General features: G+C 36.3%; 2 protein-coding genes across 2 annotated transcripts in view; one reads left to right on the top strand and one right to left on the bottom strand.

Annotated features, from left to right (window-relative positions):
- si:dkey-192p21.6 (uncharacterized protein LOC565246 homolog) overlaps nucleotides 1–13,861 on the bottom strand; it is a 26,809-nt gene extending 12,948 nt beyond the window's left edge. The window contains exons 1-10 of the mRNA XM_027022605.2: nucleotides 13,786–13,861; nucleotides 12,948–13,042; nucleotides 12,718–12,839; nucleotides 11,381–11,505; nucleotides 8,483–8,552; nucleotides 7,949–8,015; nucleotides 7,283–7,362; nucleotides 2,898–2,974; nucleotides 1,458–1,488; nucleotides 765–925 (exon numbers count right to left, since the gene is read on the bottom strand). Coding sequence (XP_026878406.2) covers nucleotides 765–925; nucleotides 1,458–1,488; nucleotides 2,898–2,974; nucleotides 7,283–7,362; nucleotides 7,949–8,015; nucleotides 8,483–8,552; nucleotides 11,381–11,505; nucleotides 12,718–12,839; nucleotides 12,948–13,042; nucleotides 13,786–13,861 — 904 coding nt within the window. The remainder of the gene's footprint in view (nucleotides 1–764; nucleotides 926–1,457; nucleotides 1,489–2,897; nucleotides 2,975–7,282; nucleotides 7,363–7,948; nucleotides 8,016–8,482; nucleotides 8,553–11,380; nucleotides 11,506–12,717; nucleotides 12,840–12,947; nucleotides 13,043–13,785) is intronic.
- A 963-nt stretch (nucleotides 13,862–14,824) lies between these two features.
- pcbd1 (pterin-4 alpha-carbinolamine dehydratase/dimerization cofactor of hepatocyte nuclear factor 1 alpha) lies at nucleotides 14,825–17,010 on the top strand. The gene is made up of 4 exons (XM_027022606.2): nucleotides 14,825–14,955; nucleotides 16,416–16,547; nucleotides 16,642–16,722; nucleotides 16,861–17,010. Exons 1-4 carry the CDS (start codon nucleotides 14,953–14,955, stop codon nucleotides 16,951–16,953), a joined length of 309 nt encoding a protein of 102 aa, XP_026878407.1. The 5' UTR covers nucleotides 14,825–14,952; the 3' UTR covers nucleotides 16,954–17,010.
- The last annotated feature ends 789 nt before the right edge of the window (nucleotides 17,011–17,799 follow it).

A 17,799-nucleotide genomic window follows, 5' to 3' on the forward strand; every position in this document is an offset into this window, starting at 1 on the left:
TTAAACCAGGGAAAAATAACTATTCAGGTATTAGATAAAAGTCAGTGAATTTTTCCACTTATGATAAAAGCTATAATTACATTACACAGTGTTCCCTAGAAACCAACTATCCAGCTGGCTCTGTGAAATCCTATTAGTTATGACTGACCATTAAAGCAGGGCTTGTTTTTGTACTATGCACCTCTGTTAAAGGTCCCTTGATGTGATAATTGCCATCAAAAAGTATCACAACATTTTGCTTAACCAAGTTACAGATACATCTACCCAGACAGCAACATTAATGTGGTTAATGTACAGAAGCCTTCAATCTCTCAGGAGTGTAGTTGCTTCACTGCAACCTGTCAGGCTGTCCTTATTTAACACTGTCATTCTTTCAGCAAGATCACAGAGCTTCTGCTAGATTCAGGTCTACAGATTACAACTGCCTTTATTTTGTTAATGACTGAGGCTAATACACCCACTTTTTTTGTGATAGAATAAACTTGGATTGTACTTATATTAGTATTATTATTACTAACTGTCACATGTATACTATATTGTAGTGCAGTTTTCCATAACTTGACATTTATGCTGCCCAGCCAGACGTTAGAGACCTTTAACTAGTTCACACCTGATTAAGGTGATCAAAGCCAAATTGAGGTCTATAGAATTGATATGATTTTGCTCAGATAACCCAGAACAAAACAAAAAGATGAATTGGCTAGTCTCTAAGAGCTGGATTGAGAAGAACTGCTGTGATATGTAGAGAAGCTTCCAGGTCTTACATAATCCGTCTCTTGGGCTGTAGTTGATGAAACAGAAACCAATGAGCATCAGTACCACTGTTCTCCAGGTCATCTTACGCAAGAGCTGCAGCCTTGGCACACCTTTCCTTTGCATGGCGTTAAATGCCAGCATTACAGACGTTCCAATGATGAACACAAACCTGCCCAAAAGAACAGACTGTACAGCACACTTTAAATGTTTTATATACTGTATAAGACATATATGAGTTTGTTATTGGCAACAATCTAGTCCAGTCAGTCATATTATAGATGCACTGACTGCATGCTAAACTGCTGCCTGCTATTAAACTCTTCATTATTAGTTCAAGTGGATCAAAGCCAGAGTATTATTACCAATCACATTTATGATATACTGTAGTATATCAACATTTATTACTAGTGTCATTTATTGAACATACCTTAGTTCATTTATAACTTAACAATTTTCAATTAGCAGTGGAGGGTGAAGTGCCCTTGGTGCATACAGTACTGGCATTTATTTTGCTCTTTCAGACTTTAATGTGTGAGGTGGATTAATTGGCTGAGAACCCACCCTACTGCAGGGGAAAAAAAGTTCAAGAACTGAATCATTCTGAGGGGAAATTCAGTAGCTGTTTTTTTTTTTTCACTTCTTCTATAAAATCAGAAAAAATGGAGAGTAATAATTTCATTAAGTACTTATTGGAAGCGTACCAGGGCATCACAAGATCTGCAACAGAAAGACCTGTGAAACAAAAAAAAATCACACACACACATGCGCACACGCACAAACACACACACACACACACACACACACACACACACACACACACACACACACACACACACACACACACACAAACATACCGTGAAGTCACACTGAAAGTTTAGGAAAGCTTGAATAAAGAGAATGCATATTAGGTGGAAAAGTCACGGTCTTGTCTCTGAATTAATCAAATAAACAGACTCTAGTAATAGAGTCTATTACTTATAACCAAAAGCCGTCACTCATAGAATCGCAATGCTGTTAATGACAAAATATTGCACACCCTTTAAAACATTGTTTTCTTATTATTCTTCAGTTTTCATACAGTGAGTGATTTATATGTGCTCATGCAGCCATGACAAAGGAGGCCTTGAAGTAATATGAAAATCCATCTGCTTTAAACTATGATCAATACAGCTCTGCTGATGTGATGAAGAGGCTATTATAACACTTAAATTGAGTTCATCTCTGAATACTCCTAGAGATACATTTTGTGATAGTCTCCATTAAAATTTAACATGCATCCTTATCTGCCTACTAAGAGAGTGATCAGTGATATTGATTTTTAGGACATATCCATGATCGTGAGAAAGAAATTCCCATAATGCAGATAGCCTATGTTTCACTGCTAAAGTGTAATGAAGCAGGTAAAGAAGAAGAATTAGAAGTAGAAGAAGACTGAGATGCCTCTTCTTACACAAAACAATAATCTTCAAAAGAACATGGCGATATCTAAGTTTACTCTAGAATGCTTTAATATATATTCTCAGTCGTCTTCAGTCATGTAGCTGATATGAAGACAACAGAGACAGAGCACAGATTAATGGCAGAAGAATGTGATCATTTCCTTCAGCATGCTGGAAAGAGACTGCGGTCTTGTTTAAGACCATAAGCTGAGACCCAGACCCGGAGCAAGACTTCGAGTAATGAGACCCAGACCACGACTTCGAGTAATGAGACCCTGACTCAGGCCATGGCCACATTTATGTGGTCTTGAGACCTCTTGAGGCCAAGACCATGAGATCAAGCCTTCAGTTCTATCAGCAAGTATAGCACTTCCTACAGGTAAGGAAACCGAAGACAGAAAACTCTCAGTCCAAATTCCCTTTGCTGTTCAATTGCATGAATCTACAGAGCTTTTGAATGAGTCGTGGCACAAAGCTAAAAGTGACCTCAGACTACAGAGGAGGACAAAGGGATTCAAATTCAATAAACCTGGCTAATATTTATTGAGGACTGAAATGAATTTTTTGTTTACATGTACACATATTGTGACATATGACTTTGAATTGACTGCTTGAAGCGCAAACAAAAGAACATAAAACATGTTCTGGACAGGCATGAAATCTGAAAATAATGCTTATTTATGTACTATTTTTATACTTAACCATTCCAAGGTACATGCTGAAAGAACCAGTATCCTCCACCTCCGTAGTTCACAAATACCATGACTGTTAGGGAGAAACTGTAAACATACAAATATAATACAGATGAAATTAAAATTACATTTATTAATTCAAGCTAATCAGAAACATAATGTAGAGGACTTCATAGTGTTTATTTTTATCTTGAAATATTCACACATAATTGATTGTGAAGCATCCTTGGGTACTGAGAAAGACACTAAATAAGTGTAACTTCATTCATTTATCAATACAATCCTATAAACAATCACCTTACAGCATTTGTAATCTGTTCCATATCTTAATTTATATGTATTGTAAATATGTTTTATTGCAGGTAATGTACAACCTTCCAGCCCTGCTCATCATTCATAGAAGTGCTCCATGCAAATGGCTGTCAATGTGACATTTTATTGCTGCACAAATGGCACTTCATTTCAAGTGATATCACTACAAGGACATAGTGTGTCACTGATGTGAAACCTCTCTAGCCGCTTCCCTTTCAGTGATGCACAGAAAAGCTACATGACTGCTAAAATCTCCTTCTTGTGAAGAATCCTTATCCTGCTATATGTGAGCAGGTGAGTGTGTGTCAGTCAGTTACAAGCCAAGAGTATGGGATGCTTTACATTACATCTAAAAATGGTAACATGGCCTTTATGAGCCAAGAAGTTAAGATATTTACTCTATTGTCTACTAACAACAGAAATATAAATAGAACATGTATTTTATTTTTCTATTATTTTCATTATGATTTAGTATGTTATTATTTACATCAAAACTCCATCTATGAATTTTAGAAGGGAAACATACTCCCAACCTTTGCTTCTAGTGTTTTATGCCAAACTTTATGCCTTGTCACACTGTTGGTCTTAAATTATTGACTGTGGCTTTAATTGAGAGTGATGTAATGCACAGAAGTAAATCAAACCACCCAACAAAACACAGGGCCAAATATGGGTGTACAAATGATTTATTATCAAGACTTCTCACAAATCTCTGCAACTCTCCAAGTGTAATGTTTAAAATGTCTTGTCTGTAGAGGCTACTGAAAGAGCCATCAGACAGCAAATCCGAAGGCCAGAGATACAGCTTGTATTTTATATATCATGGAAAGAAATGTACTGCGAGGTAATGCAATCTAAGCATTATGAATCACTCAGGAAATGAATGCTTGTCCTTTGAATCTCCTCAAGCAGAAATGCTGACTAAAGCTCACTGCTATAAATTATTCTACATGTAGCTTAGTGCAAGCTGCCCAAGTAGCAGCATGGTGACTATGAACACTACACAGAATGAGCAGCAGGAGTGCTTCTTCACAAAAATGTTGCTGTCATTATGCAACATAACACAATATACTGAGAGGCATTTAAAACAGTTTATGATCTGACATTGTGACACCACCAAGAATGCCTCAACTAAAAAACTCTTATCACTCCAATACTGTTTTTGTGGTTTGTTCACTCTGGAATCTGCATGTCATGTCCTGGTTAAGCCCCACATCAAGATCAAAGCAAAACCCCAGAATAGACACTCTGATAAAGCTTACTGTATCTTTGCTGGCACACCCTTGTTTTTAACTCAGGAAATTCAATTAGAAGATCACAACAGAGACCATTACTTCCCCTTTAAACTTAACCTGCTGATACAAGATTTTAATCATATGCCATCTGCTAAAGAGGACTGTTATAGCAAAGAACATCTCTGTTTTTTCAATTTCTTTCTCTTACTCTCACTCACGAACAGATATACACTCACACTTTGTGACTCCATCCATTAGTATCCATAGTAACAAAGACAAAGGTTAAGTCATTTTCCAGATGAGACTCAAGTAGATTTTAGCACTATAGGAGCTTGATGACTAGCTATCATTTTAATTAAAAATCTCTTAGTGTCTGATATAGTTTCACCCCTTTATGTTGAGGAAAGCCATATTTTGCAGTTTAAACATTTAACTGTATGTGTCTGTGTCTAGTTCATGCTACAAATACCTGTAATATATCAGTAAGATGAAATAGAAAACAAAGCAATGGGCTGCTCACAGCTACCTCACAAATGACATTTCACACTGCAGCACATGATTGCAAACTGCATGTAGGTACAATGATACATCTATAACTGCATTCAGATATATGTAGATACCTTTCAAAGCATATATTTGTCACTGCAATTTTAACTTAGTGTCATGGAACTATGCCAAACCAGCTTTCACAGACAAAATATTAGTCACAATAAAAACATGTCTTTGTAACTATGGTATCGAATCAAGTACATTTCCCATTTACCATAACTGTTTTTAGGAGGGTGGGCTGGATAGGAAACGTAACTGCTTAGCAGACAACAAAAACTGCATAAAGAAAGATATGAAAAGGGCTTTAATATAAAATAAGCTTTGGCAGAAAAAGGTCTTCACCAGGCTGGTTCAGCTGTCACAGAAGACAGCTGCCCTGAGGTATTACTATTACTGCCCGGAGTTAGTGGGGGACAGAGATGGTCACACGCATCCCTCACCCAGAGAGCTCTATGGCTTTCTAAATTGGATCTTTACACCAAAGAGTTATTTCTCAAATAAATCATTTTATATTATTCAATCCTCATGGAAGTTTTGTGTTTACACTAACATAAAATTGGGTGTTTTTACATTTGGTATTAGATAATCCTCCAGGAAAAAGTTTAGAAACTGTCAACAACTTTAAATGAAAATGTGTAAAGTTGTTTCAATGTGTTGAACATTTGCCTTTGAATTTCCCTTTCCATTCATGTTTAATAAAGACTGGACTTCAAAAACTGATAATAGATTGTATTACATTATCATAAAACTATTTTTAGATATGTGATATATCATGTATCATATTTTTAGAGATATGAGATATATCATATGCGATATACTGTACAAACTCCATAAGATAAATATTTTGTAAATAAAACCAGCAACCAAGATCTATAGTCACATGTATGAGGAAACTGTCTGCAGGCCTTCCATTGCTAAGATTAAAATCCTGATCCTTCTTAAAAAATTAAAATGCTGACAAAGTGTTTAGTTATACTGTAGTATATCAACATAGTGCCAGTTGCAACTAAAATTGACTGCAATGTTTCTCAGCTCTGTTGACAGATGTTTATGTCTTCATCTTTGTTTGTGTGTGTTTTAGCTTATTTATAGTCAGACAATATATCATGCTATATGTGAGAGCAAGTTAGAATTCTAAGTATCCATTTTATTTCTGAGACCATAGCCAAAAATGTCAGTCATTGTTGCTTGAGACACTTAAAGACTAAAATCATATCATCAAAATATTTTGTTACAAATAAGGATGTTACAGGCTTGCAAGATGTACAAAGAAATTTAAATCATTGTGACAAGCCGAAACAATATATCTGTGTTATTGTTCTTCCAGCTGACTGACTGAGCCAGAGAACTGAGGACAGCAGTGATGGAACTGGGCAAGCACAAGTTGTTGTTTACGAACATACTGATGTGGCTTAGAACCAAAGAAAAGAGACATTTGCAGGCAAAGACATGGCCCCAGATAACATGGGTAAAACCATTAGATTTAATAATGAAATGTACTGTTGCATTTCAGAGAGCTAAACCAGGTGTAGACTGAGTGAACCATCTGGTTTTCTAAGCATTTCACACTATAAAAATATCATGGCAAGAGTTACTGAAACATTAAATTACTTTTGGGATGGCAAAAACACAAAAAAAATATCTAAAGAAGGGAGGCTGAATCTAAAAGCCAGCGTAGCCTGGAAAATGATTCAAATTTGGTTATTTGCATTGAAATTACCAGTAAAATGACTATCTATTACCATTTATCTGCAAAAATATGTAAAAATGAATATGTGATTTCACTGATTTGGCTCCTAATCTGAAAAGTCACATCCTCTCTAGATCGAAATTCACAGCCTATAGAATACATGCTGATATGTTGCCTGTAGTATTACATCAGTGTTTTGGCAAGTGGTAGGTCAAAGCCACAGCAGTTTCCTATTTCGAGAGAGGCTTGCTTCGTGTTTGCCCTCCAGCCACCATTAAGTCCTGCTGGGCTTCTAGATTAAATCATATCACCCCTCACCAACAGCAATCCACTGTTCTCTACCATAGATGTAAAAGATATTAGAGATGAGGCCTGGAGCAACTGAGAAATAACAGTGTCTCAAGTGAGTATGTGTCCAGCCTGTGACCTCTCCAGTCTCTTTGGTTATATAATACATTCTCTTAGCAAACATAGTTTTCATGCCAAAAATAATTAATAAGTAAGCAAGATACATGCAGGCTGAGAGGGTTTTACACAAATAACTGACTGAAATTGAGGTAGTGATTAGCTGAATCTCAAATGAACGAAATGTTGTTTTATAGAACGTACCCTCTGAATGTGTCCAACGATTTAAGACGAGACGATTTTCGTTCATCTCTGTCCATGCAGTCTTCAATTATTTCTTCTTCCTAGCACCCCCACACACACACACACATGCACACACCCTGAAGGGTTATAGCAATTTTTAAGTTACATTTGGAATACATTTTAATCTAACAATCCTTATTATTACTGGATATTCAAAATCGACCTGTCATAGAAAATCTGCAATATAGCCCAAAAAAATATGAACTGAATTAATTTCCGAAATATGTATTAAACTGTTGGTTTTGTTAAAATAGTGGACTGGATTAACATGTTTAGATAGTGTGAGCAGTTCCTCTCATTTCCCAGTGACGAGGTCTTCATTTCCTTTGTTCTGGCAGAGAGATCCATCACAGAGGAATTATCCCAAACCTTTTCCTGCTCTGGTTCTTCAAACCCCTGGATATAGTGCTGCAGACCAGGCTAATCAAACTAGTACATTTATAGACCAAACATAGCAAACAAGAACTCAATCTGTGTTGAACAGACAAATTCATGCGAGATTCATGTGACATTTGCAATTATTTTTAAAATACCTAATGGTAGACAGGACTTCTTGTTGTGCTTTCACACATCTATGGCCAGTAATTTGGAATATGCCATTATTAATTATTCTATTATCAAACTTACCCTTTCTATGGTGTATTGAGACCCATGGCAACAAATAAGATTAATGAGTTTTGATGTGCAGCTGCATCTATAATCAATAAAAGATATGGTTAATTAAGCATAACTGCAAAGTAAGCTCAAAATCAGAATAGATGAATTCTTAGCGCAATTTGTATAAATAATTATGGGGAACCATTACAGGACATGTAAAACCATTAAAGGCTCAGAGGTAGCATCAGGCAGTACTACTCAAGAACTATATTGCAGAATTATTATATTCCCTGCAAATAGCTTTTATTTTAACAAACTTTTATTCAAGTAATACTAATTGGATTTTATTGAACTGTATCGAATGAAGTTAGAATTATAATTAGAAATTGTCCACTGTGTCTGCGCCTCAGTACACTAGAAAACTACAAAGACTGGTATTCTTTAAGTTATAATTCTTTGTGATAGTAGAAACATATATTTAAGATATTTCAAAGTATCTGTTTATGAAAACCCCAGTAGTCAAAATAAAAGCAAAGAATGAAGAGCAAAACATGATATTTTTACCTGGAGAGGAAAGGCACAGAGGCCCACAGAAAAGTCAACAGGCCCAAAACCAGGGCAAGTGCCAGCAGAGCTGTGATGACAAAATCAGCACTGAATGTTTCAGTAATTATTGCAATATATCAGTCTATTTTTATGATAACCCTTAATAACCAGCCTATGTTTAGAATAAATTCATTACAACTTACAAATTCATTACATTTTTTACAAGTTGTCCATTGTTAATCATAATAGCCTACAAATTAAATTCAAATGATTCTAATGAAGAGATGGCTTTATTGATCTTTAACAGGTCTTATCCTTACTGAAAATAACTGAAAATAAACAACAAACTATTAGCATATGCAGTCGTGCCTTATATTAAATGAATCTGGAATTTCATATGACAAGACTTCATATGAAGAAATAAAAAAATGTTATGTAGTCAGTAGTCAAAGTGATTTATTCAGTGATTCATTCATAGACTCCCTGGTTGATGACATACAACATTAATTTCTCACAGCACAGAAACTAGTGCACAGAAACAGCACATTGCTCACAATAAAAATTGAAAGGAGCACTACACTCACCACTGTGTCACACTGCAAATCTAGGCAGTTCTTAGATTTACACTGACTCAGTAGATGTTAAGTGTCTTTCTTGTCCTTAACTCACCCAGACACATGCATGCTAATGTACTAGTAGCTAAGTTGAAATATATTATATACACTATAATAAATGTTCTGTGGAAGCAATGTTTTGACAGGCCTGGAGGGAGGAGGACTTCCCAAGTCTTGCAGACTTAGGAAAAGCATTGGAAAGGGTCTGAGCTGTTTCCACGAAAAACACTGACAGTCCAATTCCGTAAATCTGTGGTAAAACATATGTCCTGGGCAGGTTGCCACTCTTCCAGCAGGGCCTCTAACTCAAGGCTGAATGTAAAGGTAAGCTTTTTGAAATGAAATTTTGTCATTGTCTGTTAAATTTGTATTTATTTATTTATTTATTAAAAAGTAATCTTTAATTCTCTCATAAATGCCTATTCCAGCTTGGTTATTTTATTATGTCGCTATTTTGTATGCTGTTTTGTTTTCTTTATACATCCACTTTATACATTATTATTATTATCTTCTTTCTCCAGTTGCTGTATTACTAAACTTTATGTTTTACCTGTGTCTGGAACCCTTGTCACAGATGTTTGCACATCTAGAAAAGTACTCCATTAAATTTGAGTAAAAAATTCCTTCAGACATTGAGAAAACTATTATTTCAATTACTATTTTTTCCTGTACAGAGAGAACATATGCCACATGCTGCCTGGAGATGTCATCCATGATATAGGTTCCAGAGGGAGAGGTGTAATATTACTGGCAGCCACCACAAGTACAAGATGAGGTATATATGCAGAAAAACAAACATGGAAATGGCCAATCAATGTGTGAATACACACCGTGACACATGCCTCATCACCATGGGTATACTGAAACTCTATACTGATGATTTAGCTGTGGGTACTATTGTATCATGCCCATGAAATTAATCAACACAAGCAGTGTATTTAAACTCCATCTACTTCAGAGTATCTACACTGCTGCAGAAAGGAACATATCTAAAGTACACTGGATATAAAAGAGAATTCCAGAGATACTGATTCATCAAATTCCTTAGAAGAACTTTTGGCATTACTTTGTGACTTTTGGAGAAAGTCTTAATAGTGTCCCTGTAACCCATTATAACCAATGGATGACCAAAGTTCTCAGAGTGTCCTTTCAGTGGCCTGAAAGCATAAAACTTATTTATTCATTCTTTAGCAAGTAATGTATTGATTCTAAATTGTAAATTACACTTAATGTTCTGAAAAAGCATTGAAGTGCTCAGTACAGCTAATGCTATCAGCATTCCGATGAATCCCAACCTCCTGCTATTAATACTGAGTGGTAACTTGTGATACTTAATCTCGAGTCATTAAAGAGCATAGCAATCATGGGGAGAAGTAGTCTGCTGCTAGCATGCAAAATGCAAAATGATTTGCCCACTAAGTCCACCTAACTGAAATGTATACAGTCTGCAGATGCATTCTGTATGAGCTTGCTATCCCAGGTCAGTTTAAACCTGATACTGAATTTGCAATAGTCAGCTTCACTTTGTCCTTTATGCCAGCGCCATTACTTAAAGTGTGAGAGCTCAGTGGAGCCTGCCTATAATCACTGGGCAGTACAGATAATGGAAGCTCATCACGCTGCCCAGAGTTTAGACACACTGGCCATATATCTAGCAGATAATGGCTACTTGCCCTTAAAAGTCTGATCTACAACATAATCTGCACTATTGTAAAGTAGACTGCACATTATGGAGTGCGTTGCTTTTCAAAATCCCATTATGCCTTAATCCACCAAGCTCCTCTAATGTATTTCCCACAATGCTCCCCTCATGGGGCATCTTCCAAAACAAACATGGCAGAAAAAGCTTTTCTTTGAGCTGTTTTTGAAGAAAGCAGCAGCTTACTAAATCAATACTGTAAATATCCCGCCCCTGGGACACAAGAGAAGCACTTCTCCGTAGAAGTTCTGATCACGAGGCATGTTTCCTTTCTGCTGACTCAATTAAGGTTATAAGGATCAAAGGGAATCTTTATCTTGATCGAATCAAAGATATAAGCAAGTAAAAGCCCTAGCATGCTACAGAAAGAACACTGTAAATTTTGTTTATATATCACTGGGGATATCATCCTTCAGAGTCTAGTTCTGGGGGTGTCATCCTTCAGAGACTAGTTCTGGCTATTCCATCCTGCAAAGTCTAGTTCCAATCCTAATGTAACACACCAGATTAAGTTACCTTTGTTTTTCACCCACATCTGACTAATTATTTAAGCAAAACAACTGACATTTCGTGGATAAAATAATTCAAGTAGTATGTACTTACGAAGGTAGGTGCTATTTGGAAACTTATCCACTGAGATAAAACAGGTCACATTACACGCAAGGTCTGCCTCTCCAGGCTTTACCCAAAGAGAGTAATGCCCTGCCTCTTCAAATAAGTAGCTCAAGCTGGCATGAGAGAGATGAAAATGTTTAATGACATACAATTAGATAATAATGTATGACATACCAATCATTTTAAGAATAGTAAATGTATTTTTAAAAGGTAAATGGACAAAATACACTCAAAGACACAGGTGATGTATACAATGAAATACTGTAGGTAATAAAAGGTTCTGCATATTATATTGTACATAGTCTATTTTACATTGTAATAAATGCTATTCAAAAACTGAGTTATTAACTGTGACCCCTGCAAGGCTGTATCATGCATCACATCATGCACATATAATTTGGCAAGTAAGCAAACCTTAATTTCTTTTTTATGGTTCTTTGTAAGACACGGCAGAAGATGTAAGAGGCTCAAGGGAGACATCTAGAGCACCACATGCAGATTTTTTGTTCTTATCCATGTTCTACCATCTCTGGTTTTAGCTCCCAAAATGTGTTACAAGGCTTCATTGATTGGCCTAAGGATAACATACAGTTGGCATGCTTGTTGGGGGAGGAGGGTGGATTGATCATGTCTCCGTCTGTGAAGGGACCTCAGTATTGATTTTTAAGAAGTCCAAGAGTACCCCACCCTGGGGACATGGGGGGAAAGACACAGCACCTCATCTTACGCAACTGGATACCCCACCATCCTTTTAATAATGAGCCCAAATGGAATGTCTTGGCACTAATGACTCTTGGGTCCAGACTGTTTATAAATATGGCTAGTGAATCTTTTGTGTTTTACATGCCAGGTGGCGTTTCTGCTGATTCTCGCAGCTTTGATGTCGTAATGGCTCTTTTTTTTTTAATTATTATTGGAGTGGCAGCTCCAATTAACCCCAATAGGCAATGGGATCAATAGCAAGTGAGATCTCTCGTTAAGGCCAGCACCCAGGATCTAAAGTCAGGTCACACGTTGCCTTATATATAGCTTGTGAGATTGCAAATGGAATCTATGCCTGTTAAGGCTGTATATTTAGTTCAGGTTGAGGTACCTTCAGGCCACACAAATGGAATGAGCTTGCCTTGAGCAGTGATTTGCAGAACTGGATGTTTAGTAAGCTGTCCAAATGGAAATGGGGATTTTTCTCTCAAGGACAAAAAAACGCATTAGTTTAACAGAAGTGAGTATACGCTTTCAATTCTCCTTCAATTTAAAAAACTGAAATAGGTGGGTGACTCTGCTAGAAATTGGACATCATGTTATGGTGTGAATTTGAGACTTACCCACACAAAACGCTGCTGCCATTCAGAGCCGAGACTTTCAGAGTGAGAGTGAAAGGTGTGCTCACGACTACAGACACATGTCCTGGTCCTCCCTCCATGCTGGCCAGAGGCTGATACAGACACTGCAGACATTATATGCAACATTTTTTCAATTTTAGAGCATTTAATTAAGTAATTTGGAACAAAACAATAATAACAACAATCTTGCATGTGATATAGTTTCACAATACCTTGTAGCAATAATCTGATGTGTAAACAACATACAGCCCATAAGACATCTGACTTTGGACTGTTAGTAATGCTTCATCCATTTTCAGCATAACTTCTGAAAGTTGAAAAGGGAATGGTAACACTGTTACACCTGTATAGAAGCACATGAACTGTAAGCGGTTATTGCAATAATTTAACATTATAACATTACATTATAAAATGATAAATAATACCATTCATTACAAAATTGCTGGACTTGAGAAAGTATAAATTCCTCTAGGATATAGGTTTTCACATTATGACTAAGGTAAATTGGCCAATTACCAGAACTTAAATTTAAAATTCTCACTGGTGCCAGATCTGGGGCATTACAAAATAATTTTGCCTGTACATTCTCAATATCAATAAAAATGTTCCATCCTCTGAGAAATTGAAGCTGATAGCATGGCCTGTGAATAAAAGGGATCAACACTGACACCTGGAGGACAACTATGAAATAGCTCCCATAACTACAGAGTTGACTCATACGTCTAGTGTTTATAAACAGGAAAGCTAGTGATAATATGATACTCTGCTCTGGAGTTTTATGGTGCATATGATTTTTCTTTGTAAAGATTCCAAATATGATTCCATGTGTATTAAAATAGAAACAAATATCAGCATTTGGAAAGGTTATTACAATATAGCACACAGCATAACAGATTTAAGGGTTGAATGCTCAAAATCAAGGGCGACCTCTCTGAATGTGATTACTTTCAATCATACCAATGTGCTAAAAGCATTAAATGTACAAAATAACAGCACAAGTTACTTATTTGTGGATTTCTATTACTAATACTGATATTGTTAGTATGCTACCTGAATGCGAGATCTCACTGTGTCCTGTTGCAAGTACAAGAAAAAAGAAAACATGTCTCAAGCTGTAGCTCCCCATAGTCATTTAAAGATATGATACTCTGCTCTGGAGATTTATGGTGCACATGATTATAAACAGTTCAAAGAGCACAGGTAGGCATGTTGGATATTTCTTCGGGAAGCTAAAGAATCATGCCAGTAATATCTAATTGAGATTGTGAAATAACACAACTAAATAAAGTTCAAAATTTAGTATGCAGTTCAGTCCAGATTTTTTTGAGAGGCTGGCTGCCTTCCTGGCTGCTTTAAGATTCCATGCCTTTTCTGAAGTATTTATGGGTACCATTCATTTAATTCAGTAAATAATTCATTGTAAAGGTATAAACCTAGGATTCACTTATAATGCTTTATCGAATACTGATTTACAACTCGAAGGTAGACTACAGAATATCAACATGTGTCATGTTTAAATGATCTGTTCAAAGGTAAACTTACTGACCCTAAACTGAACCTAGGATCCTACTTACTCTAAACCAAAATGCACTCCTTATGAACCAGACATTGCTAGGGCTAGGGTTAGGGTTAGAACGAGTGAGATTATATAGAGGACATATATTTTGGTTTTATTCACTCTTTGTGTGCTGCTTAATTGCTATTATTTGAGGGCTAATGAACTCTAGTGAGGGCTTTTGAAACTATTGTCTTAATTTCAAAAGAAATACCTTATTTTCAATCATCAATTAATTATAAAACTAGAACTAACCTTACAAACCATCCACTCCAAGACGCTGCGGCTTTCTTATACCAGTACTACAATTTTCTACATATAAAGTACATCCAGCTCTTTATTATCTGAGTAGAACTGAAATGTTCAGTTGTACTTTGACCATTTTTATTTTCTTACCCTTTTAAATGTTTCAAAATTATACTGAAGGCTCCACAAGCTTTTGAAAAGACAATTTGCTGACGGATTAAAGGTTACCTAAAGGCTAATGTCAACAACACCGGTATGCACTGTTTGTTCTAGCTCTGTTTTTTTTTTGTTCAGGCTTCTGCTGGGACAGCTATTGTGCCTTGGGCCTTAATACAGAATCCCAGCTGCTTTTGTTGCCTGTTCAGAAGAGGAGTAATCAAAAGGGAAGAGCCAGTGCTGCTGACAGCATCTCCAACATGGTAAGAGCACTCTTTAGGTTTTGTGATTTTGTGATTCTAGAGCACAGATATGATGATGTGTCCCACCTGTTGCTGCTGTTACTTTATACCACTAGATGTATATGAAAATGATTTTACTGTAGCTCACTATAGATCCCCCCCTAAAATGTAGTAAGGACATTTTATTTTATTATTTTTTTAATCTAAGGGCGTAATGTTAAATTGACTTCATTCTCTAAAACAAATCTTGTTATATCTTTTGTCCACAGTTTCCATATTATACATTTGTCTGCATAATAATCCTTATTTAATCTGTATCATATGATGTTATGTTTGAAGTTGTATATGTGCTTGATGTTTTTTATGTGTCACATATCTACCTTGATACCTTTCATTGTTGCTTTTTTTCCCTGCTGTGCTCCTGCTTTGGTAGGCAGCAGTCAGATTAGCCTGTTGCTAAGGTACCTGTTGATGACAGTCAGCGTTATCAGTGTTAATCTTTGGGAAATCTGTTTGTTGAGATTCCATGATGCCACATGGCTGGCTCATGTAGGGATAATGGGGCTATTACATTATTACATCTGTGTATGATGTTACAGAGAGAAGGATGGTCTGTCTAATTACATGCAAAAATGTTCCTTCCATGGGACTAGTGATATCACCTTTTTATCCCTGTGTAAACCAGCAAGTTAAATCTTATCATTTTAGTCATAATTAGTCTGACAATTTTCATAGAATTGTTTTGCTGTATTTAGTACAAAATATTAGTTATTTTCAGTACAATTTCTATAGTATCCAATAGCCAAAGAAATATGGCATTTTTCTTAATACAATTTCAGTAATATGAAATTGTAACTGACTTTCTATGGCATATTTATCTTTTTTCTCCCCCACCCCAATATTTGAAAACATAAAATCTACTTTCAGTCCGTCTTTAAAAATCTATGTGAGATTATGTAATTCCTACTGCCAGGCCAAAAGTAGTAGGGTTAAATAACTAGGAATGCAAAGTCATCATTGCTTCCAGATGGGGCTTACAACAACCAATCATAGTGCTTATTTCAGAAACATCCCACTACTGAATAGTTGGGTCTAACTTCTGCTATTTGAGTTTTATTGATATCAAATTTGTCATGATCATGGCCTATTATAATATAGTAATTATGCATATAAACTATAATGAATATATTTGCTTTTCTTTGTTTATGAAAAGGTTTATCATGACTTGAAGAACTTATAACCCTCCCCTTTTTATGTCATTGTTGTGCATTTAAGTATTCAGTAGTTGAAATAAAACTTCATTGTTGTTAATCTCTCATTTCTTAAAACCTTCTATGGATGAATGAATTCCAGTGTCCGCAATAGCAAAGTCGCCTTGTCTGCTGACTGGTCTGTGTAAATTGTCCATCCTCTTGTTCACTGTGAGGTAAAATAGCGAACCCAAGCAGAGCTGTAACTGTGCATCTGCCGTAATCCCACAGGCTGGTAAGATTCAGGCACTGAGTCTGGAGGAGAGGGAGCAGATCTTGCCCATGCTCCACAGTGCCCAGTGGGTGGAGGTGGTGGGCAGAGACGCGATCTATAAGGAGTTTATCTTTAAAGACTTTAACCAGGTGAGAATTGCTGGTTATTTCTTGCATTGGCACATTTTCTTGTGAAATGTCTCCCATAAACATCTATAAGAAATTGCATGGTATTGTGTCTTAGGCCTTTGGGTTCATGTCAAGAGTGGCACTACAGGCCGAGAAAATGGACCATCATCCTGAGTGGTTCAATGTTTACAATAAGGTATACGAGTCCTTATAAATTAAATGTTGTATGTCCATGCTTATTTTTGGTTTATGGTTATGGGTTATCTGCTAAGTAATGGAGAGTAATTGAAAAGTGTATCAGTAAATCTTTTTTTCTGGGCTTTCTTTCCACCAGGTTCAGATCACTCTAAGCACACATGATTGTGGAGGTCTTTCCCAGCGTGACATTACACTTGCTACTTTCATTGACCAGGTCTCCATTTTCTGAAGCTACATCTTCTGTTTCCCTCCTGTGAGGCAATAAATCGACTAGACCTGAACAGGACCAGGCTCATGACATTGTCTTCACAGATAAAACAGTCAGACTTTAATGTGCAAAGTCGAATACTGCCTGTTACCATAATTTCTGTCATGGACAGTGGCAGTAAAACATTCTGATTTGATACCTGTGAAGTAATCTCGCAGCTCTGAGAGGTAGCTGCACACCCAAAGAAGTGGATTGATAGAGGTGGGGCATTCTTGTGTCTTCCATATCTTAATTCTATAACTCGCTCCTTAAAATACAGCATTGTGCCTTTATTTTCTATTCGTTGTGCAAAGGGTTGAGTTTTATTGCATTAAGAGTTTTCCCTGCTGACTGTCTTGAGTATGAACGGAAATTGTTTGAATAATGTTCATCAATTTAGAAATTAGCTATTGAATTTGTATTTCAGTGCCTTAAATTTATAATATATTGCCTCTGAGATTAGATATGTGCACACACAGTATTTATATTATAAATATCTTCACCTGCAAAGAATATTGTGGGTGTGTGAAGTAGTGAAAACAAACAGCAGAAGCCAAAAACAAACTTGAAGCATTTAAACAAGTTGAGAAACATTGGTTTAGGTTAAGTTAGGTTAGTCTCTCATGAAATGACTATATGATGCAGCATATGATCTAGCCATGGCTTATTAAAAGAATAACAGTTCTCAATCCATTGTAACACTTCAGTTGCAATAGCCAAGCGTCTGACAGATGGTAAACTTATATTTCATGCTGACTGTGATTTTAGTCCTTTTTAGATTGTAACTTAACCTCATCTCTCCTCCCTATGATGTATTCCCAGTGTGTT

Source organism: Electrophorus electricus, chromosome 11, assembly GCF_013358815.1.
Source record: "Electrophorus electricus isolate fEleEle1 chromosome 11, fEleEle1.pri, whole genome shotgun sequence".
In the NCBI taxonomy this organism is placed as follows: Eukaryota; Metazoa; Chordata; class Actinopteri; order Gymnotiformes; family Gymnotidae; genus Electrophorus; species Electrophorus electricus.